The 9,326-nt window shown below is 40.1% G+C and overlaps 2 protein-coding genes across 2 annotated transcripts; one reads left to right on the plus strand and one right to left on the minus strand.

Moving 5' to 3' along the window:
- Positions 1-4,604: 4,604 nt before the first annotated feature.
- Positions 4,605-6,422, minus strand: calhm3 (calcium homeostasis modulator 3). Its single transcript, XM_028604165.1, has 4 exons — positions 6,136-6,422; positions 5,848-5,975; positions 5,571-5,698; positions 4,605-5,054 (listed from the first exon to the last, which is right to left on the minus strand). Exons 1-4 carry the CDS (start codon positions 6,420-6,422, stop codon positions 4,605-4,607), a joined length of 993 nt encoding a protein of 330 aa, XP_028459966.1.
- On the plus strand, positions 6,381-8,809 carry LOC114572501 (histamine N-methyltransferase). Its single transcript, XM_028604166.1, has 4 exons — positions 6,381-6,435; positions 7,529-7,659; positions 8,171-8,264; positions 8,610-8,809. The coding sequence occupies exons 2-4, from the start codon at positions 7,582-7,584 to the stop codon at positions 8,807-8,809; spliced, it is 372 nt and encodes a 123-aa protein (XP_028459967.1). The 5' UTR covers positions 6,381-6,435; positions 7,529-7,581.
- The last annotated feature ends 517 nt before the right edge of the window (positions 8,810-9,326 follow it).

Below are 9,326 nucleotides of genomic sequence, written 5' to 3' on the forward strand. Positions count from 1 at the left end.
ATTTAAAACAGTAACAATGGAATGCAGTCATGCAAACTCACGCTCTGGCAGTGTCCTGAGGCGGGGCTTGTGAGTCAGCCTTTGTAATCCAATAACATCCTCCAGTGTAATAACATCTCAGGAAAAACTAGGAAAAAATCCAGTCCGAAACATAAAATGCTACTGTATTCAAGACTGGAAAGAGAAGTACCTCTTTTTGCGTACAACTTTGAGTCTTGTGTTAGCAGTCTGGGCACCAGTGAACAGTCACAGTCAGGAACTGCCCTCCGGTTTCCTCCCCAGTGGAAAAAGAATGTGGTCTGCAAGTGAAAACATGTGCTTCTGATCACAGAGCAATATGACGAAAAAAAGCAGGACAGCCCAGAAACTGAGAGCCTGGATGAATACACACATCAGGAACATACGCTACTCACAAAAAGTTAGGGATATCTGGCTTTCGGATGAAATTGATGGAAAATGTAAAAAGTTCAAGCTACAGTAGTATTATATCATGAAAGTAGGGCATTTAAGTAGAAGGATGCAATGGTGATTTCCTCATCTCAAAAAATGTATTGAAACAATAGCCAACAACAGTGGTGGGTATAGCTCAACAAAAAATGTCAATGTCTCAATAACTTGTCATGTGCCCTTGATCATCAATTACACCTTGACAACATTGTCTCATGCTGTCCACAAGTTGAGTTATTGTCTGCTGAGGCATGGCATCCCACTCTTCTTGAAGGGCAGCCCTCAGGTCATTGAGGTTCTGGGACACAGCGATACGGGCCTCAACACAGCGACTCAGCTGATCCCATAGGTTTTCTATGGGATTCAGGTCTGGAGAAAGTGCAGGCAACTCCATTTGAGGTACCCCAGTCTCCAGCAGGCGTTCCCTAATGATGCGACCTCAATGAGCTGGAGCATTGTCGTCCATGAAGATGAAATTAGGCCTGTGTTGTTCATGCAGGGGCACAATGACTGGATTAATGATTTTATTCAGGTAGTATGGGCTTGTCAGTGTACCATTCAGAAAATGTAGGGCAGTTCTGTAATGACTAGACACACCAGCCCACACTGTAACACCACCACCACTAAAGGGTCGTCTGGTGACAAGAGTGGCTGATGCATAGCGCTCTCCTTGACGTCTCCAACCTCGTTGGTGGCCATCATTTCTGCTCAACGTGAATCGACTTTCATCTGAGAACAGCACCGAGGCCCACTGGTCCCTCGTCCAGCAAGACGATGACACCTGGTGGTGTGGTCAGGTACCCTTGCAGGTCATCTAGCACGCAGACCACGCTGATGTAAACAGTTTGGAATGGTCTAACTTGACACTTGGGTACCTCTCACCTCCCTTAAATGTGCCGCAGGGCACTGTTCACAATGAAGCGGCCATCAGCGTGGGATGTGGCCACTGGGCGTCCACTTCTATGCCTTTCTGTGACTCTTTCAGTCTCTCTGTATCTCTGTTGCAACCTGCTGATGACACTCTGTGACACTCTAAGCTCAGTGGCCACTTCCGTCTGAGAACATCCTGTTTGAAGCCTCGCAATAGCGAGGTACTTTTGATCAATTGTTAGGCGTCGTCTTGGTCTCATGATGTCAAAATGTGAACAGCATGATGAGGACGACTGTTTGAATACCAATTCTAATTGAACCAGGAAATGCGTTGGTCGATGCATGGATCAAACACCTGTTGTGAATTTTGCCGTTAAGCTCCTTGTTAGTGAACAGCGAGTTGTGCAGAAAGTAGTGAAACACTGAACTGTTGGACATGCACATTCAAAAGTTTAGAGAAGGTCACATTAAGTTCACCTGTAAAGGTTATAGTGGATTTTAGGTTCATCATGAAATTTCACCCAAAAGCTGAATATCCCTGACTTTTTGTGAATAGTGTACACCTCAGTTGAAACTAAACTGTGAGGACAGTGATTGATCCAGATTAATTTTCATTCAAACTTTCAAAAACTGTTTTTGAATTTTCTTTAAAAACAGTTGTTGACTTGAAAGGACAACCAAAAGCACCAATAAGCAGATTTTCCTTATAGCCTTGCTAGCTTACATGTACTATTAGACGGTAATAATAAGGGAAGTTACTTTCCATCTTCTGTACTACACTTCCTTCTCCTTAAATTCTATAATGTGTTTCATCCAACTCTGTTCCGAATATAAGGAAAAGGGCACAGCTCAATGTCATTGCAGTGAAAAGACATGATTCAATGCTTTATTCCCACTGGTATGTGCTCTTTGTTATATTTTTCAAATGAAAACCAACCCAGTGTGGTTTCGAAGATAAAGTAAAACTCGCTCTCACAGACAACAGTGGTCAGCAGGTAGTACAAGTTCAGTAAACATGCAGGTTGTTAGCAATAGTAGCTTGGCTACTCCTGTTAGTTACATAAACATCACCTTGCAGGTCTTAGTAATCCCTTGAAAGTCATAAAACACACGTAGAGCAGGCCCTGTCATGCTTACTTCTGTTAAGTCATTAGGGTTCAAACCCCAAAGGGGTAGAACCCTAATGGTTTTGCTCCGATTTATTATTATGCGCTGTCTTCCGCCGTGGCTAAATTTACCATGAGCTGGAATGAGCTAGAAACAAGAAACTTGGCCCAATGCCTGGAAATGATGTGCATGAGGTTCCCTAAAAATATGAACCCAATCGGCCACACGGTATAATCAAGGCTTAAAAATCAGATTGACTTGAAATTTCTCACACAAATGCAGCTAAATGTGCTCTACAATAAAAGTCTCTGGAACTTAAAGGTCCAACATGATGGATTGTTTGTTAATTTGCATAATGTGAAAAACTGTAAAATTAACAGAACTTTGTCAATTCTGAATCTATCAACACCAAAATTGGTATGCAGCCTTGCGGGACTAAGATACACATTTCTACTATAATAAAGCAAGATTGGTAAAAAAAAAAAAAAAAAAAAAAAGAAAACATGGCATCAATTAAAGACTTTTGCTTAGTAGGAAATTGGCCATAACTCAATCATAAAAATTGTAACATATGTTCATGCCTAGGCAACGATTTAGTGTTTAACCCATTGGGGGCACCAGAAACACCACAAGTACCGCAAAACCTGGTGGACGGAATTTCTGCAAAATTGGTACACAGTCTGGGGGCGAGCAATAACCAGGGTCTAAAGTGTCATATTGATTGGTGCATGTGGACGTAGCCTATTTAGCATTATATGATAAATTATGCCTTTTCTCAAGTTACTGTTGGCTAGAACGAGTTAGAGACATGGAAATTGTCACCATGGTGATGTGCAATGCTTCCCATAAAATATGATGCCATTTGGCGTGATGGTGATGCAAAAATCTTGAAAGGCCACGCCCCTTACGGGACACGGTGAGTCCGATTCACTTGATATTTTTCACAAAAGTCCAGCTCAATGTGCTCTACAAAAGACCTCTTGGACCATGCACTTCCGCCATGATATGTTTTTGCTAATTTGCATAATGTGAAAATCAGTGAAATGACTAAAACGTTGTGCATTTGATTCTATCAACACCAAAACTAGTAAAGAGCCTTGCAAACATATTTCTACTATAAACGAGCAAGATTGGTCATAAATCATGGCCACCATCAATCAAAGAACTTTGTAAAGAACTGGGCTTAGCAGGGAATTGCCTATAACTCAGGTTCTTCCCATCAGTCCTGCCTAAAACTGATGGAGACATCTGACACCTTGACCTGAACGTACATACCAGGTTTCGTTAAAATCTGATAAAGATGTGTGTATGATGTTTATGTGATAAGCATGTGGCCACTTATATGGCAGCCTAGGCCACAGTGTATGAATGTTTTTGAATGGACACATTCTCAAGGGGGGTCTGGGGTTCCTCCCCTCAAAAAATTTGAGCTTCAAACACTTCATTTCCTGCATTCTAGTGAATTTCTATGTAACAAACTTGTCCTTTTTCTGCATCCATTTATGGTGCAAATGTTATTAATTATTATGATTTATTCTTCTTTATTCTATTTTCAAAAACAAACAAGGAAGGTTTTTGGAGTTATCATATACATCTCCACAAACAAATTATTAGAGAATGAGACCTTGTTAATTAGCTAGCTTTAGAGATGGCAATGTTGGTCCAGACTTAAATATCTTTACAACTATTGGATAGAGTAGGTATAATTCTTTGTGGTTGTAATACATACACATTGTCAATGTAAATATTTATAAGTGCATCTTTAGTAAACTACGTAAAATAAAGTAGTAAATAGAATCTTTGTTAGTCTGTGATTTGGTTCCAAATGTCCATTTGCATGTTTTCCATTCATCTATGTGGGTGAGACCCATGGCAACAACCTAAATGCAAACCAGCCAGACCACAGCCAACAGCCAAATTACCCTAGCAACATGGTTTGCTCCAAAGAGTATAAAGCATTAAGTCAAAGAACTCAATAATGATATAAAGTCAGATGTAAGTCATACACATCTGACTGCATTGGCAGTCCACCCATATACAACCACCTGTTAAGTCTGACTTTAGCAAAGCATGCTCTTACTCTGAGGTAGCCTACATCTAACCTGTTTCTAAAGCTTAATGTTAGTGAACCGATCATCATGACATGATTCATCCTGCAACTATACAGCACTGAGTGTGTCCTAGACATCAGAGTATAAAGTCTTCCCATCACGGTCCTTCCAGGTAACACACATCCTGGGTCTGTGGGCTATCCTGGTGACGTCCAATTCAGGTTTATTGTAGTACCACTTGTTGAGCAACTGGTCCACCTGTTCCTGCTTTGATATCCCATGAAGTCTCTCCTCTTCTTCATCCTCCCACTCCATCTGAGAGTTTGTGATAAAAAGCGGGTGGGGAAGACTAAGTACGGTGTCCTCTCTCATGTCCTCAAAGAACTGCACCACACATTTGCGGGCAAAGTCGCGAGCGTGCAGGACACAGGTTTCATCAAAGAGCTTTTGCTCCACATCGAGGTAGTTGCTCCAGTAGCGTGTCTGCAGGGAGGTGGCATGATCGTCAAAACAGGGCTTGATGAGGCGTCCCAGTGCTCCAAGTACAATCAGGAAGAGGAGGATGGACCAGCCAACTGCCTAGACAGGGTAAGGAAAGTTAGATATACAAAGCCAACAAATGATTTCAGTCATTTGCTGCAGTGACTGTGATGAGCGCACAAAGAGCCATCAGTAGTGGCACCAGTTATTCATGATACTCCCACATGTGGAGAGGGTGTGGGTGTGTGTGTGTGTGTGTGTGTGTGTGTGTTGTTTTGTATTGTGAAGACCTATCACCATGTAGCCTCAATCCACAACATTTAATGTGAAAGTCAGTTTTTGCAGGGTTGGCATTATGCACATGTGTTTTCCCATACTTTTATCCCATCTATTTTAATCTATCAGTCATGACAACATTGTACTCACTAATTTCAAAGGATTGGTTTCACATTTGTTTAAGTATAACTTAAAACAATATTCACATGCAATTGAAAGAGTAATTGGTTACTGTAATTGCTCCTCCCGTCCATACTGGCTGTGAAGAAATTCCTTCCTAAAGCAATTCCAATGTAAGTAATAGGGGGACAAAATCCAGCTCAGGTTGTAACAGCTTACTTGTGAATAGCAGCGAACGTAACGAGAGACTGCTTTGCGGTAAGAGCTGTTTCTAAAGATAATGTCCTCCTTGCAAGGCACTTTGGCCATGATTTTGATCATATCCAGACCTGTATTGTTGGGCAAACCTGAGGAAACATACCACATGATACATCATACAGACCAATAATGTGCCAACAGTAACAGTATAGCTTGTACTATGATATACTCTGGTATACTATCATATACTCATTGAATATGTATTTCCCTATGTAGAATGTTGCATGTTTGCCGATACCTGAGAAGAGTACAGGGTCTACACTAACACTGAAGGCACAAATGAAGATCTTTCCATCCAGCAAAGTGACCAGGATCCATACCATCGGCGCCAGCAGGGCCCTCTGGATCATGGAGGAGAACAGGTACCTGCACAAAGACATAGGCCCAGTTGTCATTATAATAAAAAAAATAATAATACTAGTTTACAGTCAGTGCTTCAATGTAGAAAAACTAAAGATTTTTATTTTCCATAATATGCCTCTGTTACACTGATTTAGTAAATTTAAAAAGTCAATCTTTGACTCACTTAACCACAGCAGGATTTTTGGATCTGTTTCCACTGGGTCTCATCCACTCGTCCATCATGACACCCGCATGTCGGTTGACCAGGACCCCCAGGAAGAACAATATGATTGGCGGGACAATCATCACTCCCAAAGAGTACAGTTTGTTATACTGAGGAAGGCAGGGGCAGTTAAAGTCAAAACTGGTGTAGAGCTTGACACTGACCAAGGCCAGGATGATACAGATCCCATTGGAGATGGACTCAGAGTTGGACTGAAAGTACTGCAGGACTAACTTCAGACGCTCCATGACTTAACAGCAGGTAATGTTCAGGGTAGAAGTACAAACAGAAAGGTTATCCAATTGCTGCCGTTTCCTTCAAAAACAGAAATTGTTCAAGTAGTAATTTCGAAAATGTTTTAGCTTCTGTAAAAAAAAAAAAAAGAAGAAAATCTGTGGCCTACATGAAGTAAATCAAAGCTTACCGCACACTACCAATCCTTTGTGAAGAAAAGTCTTAAATCGGTCTCAGCAAACAACCTCAGCTGTTGTCGGAAGAGATCAGTTAAGGAGTGAGTTCTGCAGTGTTCCAGCGCGAGTCTGAAAATGCATGAATACACCTGAGCAGGTGACTGGGCTTGTGTGACCACACCCTGCCTCACATCACAGGTTTACAGACAGAAAAGAAGCCGCAGCAGTAGTTCCTGGTAGGGCTGTAACTCAACGCATATGGGACTGTACAGTAGATCAACCACTTCTGTTGCTGTTATAAAAAAATCTAGTTATTATTTAAGGATATTCCCTTAATTTCATAGTTAAATTATTGTGGTAATGATCCAATGGGTCAAGAATTTTAGTCTTAGTCCTTATTTAGGATCCTTTTGGCCTGACTCGCGTGCACACTGTGATAATAGTTCACTAAACGAAACAAACGATACCTGCTCATTAGGAGCAGGTATCGCGGTTGCAGCACTTCGTAATAATGGAAATGAAACGCCGGTATATTTATATATATATATATATATATATATATATATATATATATATATATATATATATAAATTGAAAGTATATTGTTGCGTGTCACTGTGCATTTTATATATATATATATATATATATATATATATAAATTGAAAGTATATTGTTGCGTGTCACTGTGCATTTTATATATATATATATATATATATATATTGCATTGGCAATACCAGCCGGCATTGGCCGCACCAGCAACTCAGCCGGCATCACATGCGGTCATGTGTCATAAATTCTAGATTTGTATTTTTCTTGTCCTTTTGCCTTCTTACTTCTGAACCTTTTGTGAAACATTCTTATTAGTTGTACTAGTATACTATATACATACTGTATATCTCAATGTTATTGTCCGCTGTCTCTGTTTCTTTATGTCCAACTTTTAGCTTTGGTAGCAAAGACCACCAACCTTCAGACGATCCCATTTGCTTGGTATATCATGCACAGTGAGGACTATGAGGGGCAAGTCAAAGAAAAAGGAGACATGAAGACTTTTGACTTCATACACATGATTCAGGTATTATGACTTTGTAGCCTGGGAACCAGACAAATCTGCCGAGCTCATGTTTTAAATGCATTTGTGAATGAGTGCCAGGCTAATGACTTTTTTGAACATTCAATTTAAAAATTATGATTTTGAGTTCACTTTCTGGCCTCTGAGCTTTGCATGTTCTCTTCATGTTGTCCTGGGTTAAAGTGAGGTGGACTTAAGATTACTGTGAACTGTTGGTACAATGTCATGCAGTCTTACTTTGTGTACGCAATGAAATTTATTTAGCTCCCAACGAAGACCTCAACTGATGCTTTAATTCATTGGAGAGCAAATCAGCGGAACCTTTTCTGCCAAACAAAAGTGGACAAAGATCAGTGTTATAAATAATCTTATATACTGTATCCTTTGACATAGCCTAAATCTCCATGACACAGCTACAGTGACTAGAAGACACTTCAAACTGTAGGTTTGAGTGGATGTAAACTTCAATCCAAAAGGTTAAATTAAAGGTTCCCCACAACTCTCTCCTTAACAGATGATCTACTATGTGGATAACCTCGCTGACACCATCAAGTTCTACCATAGCCTTCTGAAGAACAATGGCAGGCTTATGATCATCATTGGAGCAGGTAAGTAGAACTAAGTTTTCCATACTGCTTTCTGTCCTTCACCCTCTTAACCTGTGTCTTAATCTTTACTGAAATGCCAAAAGATATATCAGTCTGCATATGCAGATATTTTTGTTTGCGCTGGAAAAACAATGCTCTCTTGGGTTTTTGTGTTTAGCAGATGTTCAGGCACACAAGGAAAAATGGTGTGTTGAGGACTGTTGAGGCTACAGCTAACAGACCTCTTGACTATGAGATTGTAAGATGACCAAGAGTCTCTCTAAACTGTAACATTATAAATAGTAATTATTATTACCAATAAGTTATTCTGGAATCAATGTATTTCTTCAATCTCATCCTATCCAGATAACAGTGGCTGGGACGTCCTGTGGACTTACACAAAGGAGCTCTGCGTTGGTGCCATCACAGAGTGGCGCTTATCAAGAGAGGTTATTTCCTGCCTGAAGAGCCAGGGTCTGAAATATGAGGAGCACGTGATTGCCAACACCTTCAACATCACAATCAATCCAAGCAGCCAGACTGTCCAGTCTGCTGAATTTCTTTAAAGTCAAAAATAATGTCTACCAGTCATTCACCCCAGAGATTAGAGCAGGCATGTTAGACCTTCTCAGGAACGAGTGCAGCTCTAAAAAAGATGGCAGGGTGTTCTTCAACAATAATGTGAGCTGCATACTGGTATATGCTTGAGTATATTTTATGGAAAAATAAATGATCTTCTTGCATTCACTTTATACGCTGCCATTTGATCAAAAGTACAGTATATTTTCCTGTTGCTAAAATGAAGTTCACCATGGGGTGTAGTTTTCAGTCTCTTTAAACTATATTCACCTCATTCACTCTGTATGTGTACCAAAATGATAAAAACCAAACAATTTAGTATCTATTTGGTGATTAAAATCACTAAAATTGACTCAGTGTGCCTTACAAAACGTTATAGCTTTCGAAAAACAATTATATCCAAAGAGTTTACTGACTGACACACAATTCTAGCTATGTGGTGAGTCTTGAATTGATTTTGTCAACTGTCACAGTACAGTAACAATTATTAATATTTACTAATTC

Source organism: Perca flavescens, chromosome 17, assembly GCF_004354835.1.
Source record: "Perca flavescens isolate YP-PL-M2 chromosome 17, PFLA_1.0, whole genome shotgun sequence".
In the NCBI taxonomy this organism is placed as follows: domain Eukaryota; kingdom Metazoa; phylum Chordata; class Actinopteri; order Perciformes; family Percidae; genus Perca; species Perca flavescens.

Bases quoted from the DNA above. Each gene is read 5' to 3' on its own strand.
- calhm3 (XM_028604165.1), bottom strand. From the start codon at position 6,422: ATGGAGCGTCTGAAGTTAGTCCTGCAGTACTTTCAGTCCAACTCTGAG. The intron at 5,976-6,135 runs GTGAGTCAAAGA...GTCTTTGTGCAG, and splicing joins AAAAATCCTGCTGTGGTTAA to GTACCTGTTCTCCTCCATGA. The intron at 5,699-5,847 runs GTATCGGCAAAC...ATGTTTCCTCAG, and splicing joins AGACCCTGTACTCTTCTCAG to GTTTGCCCAACAATACAGGT.
- LOC114572501 (XM_028604166.1), top strand. From the start codon at position 7,582: ATGCACAGTGAGGACTATGAGGGGCAAGTCAAAGAAAAAGGAGACATG. The intron at 7,660-8,170 runs GTATTATGACTT...TCTCCTTAACAG, and splicing joins ACTTCATACACATGATTCAG to ATGATCTACTATGTGGATAA. The intron at 8,265-8,609 runs GTAAGTAGAACT...CATCCTATCCAG, and splicing joins TATGATCATCATTGGAGCAG to ATAACAGTGGCTGGGACGTC.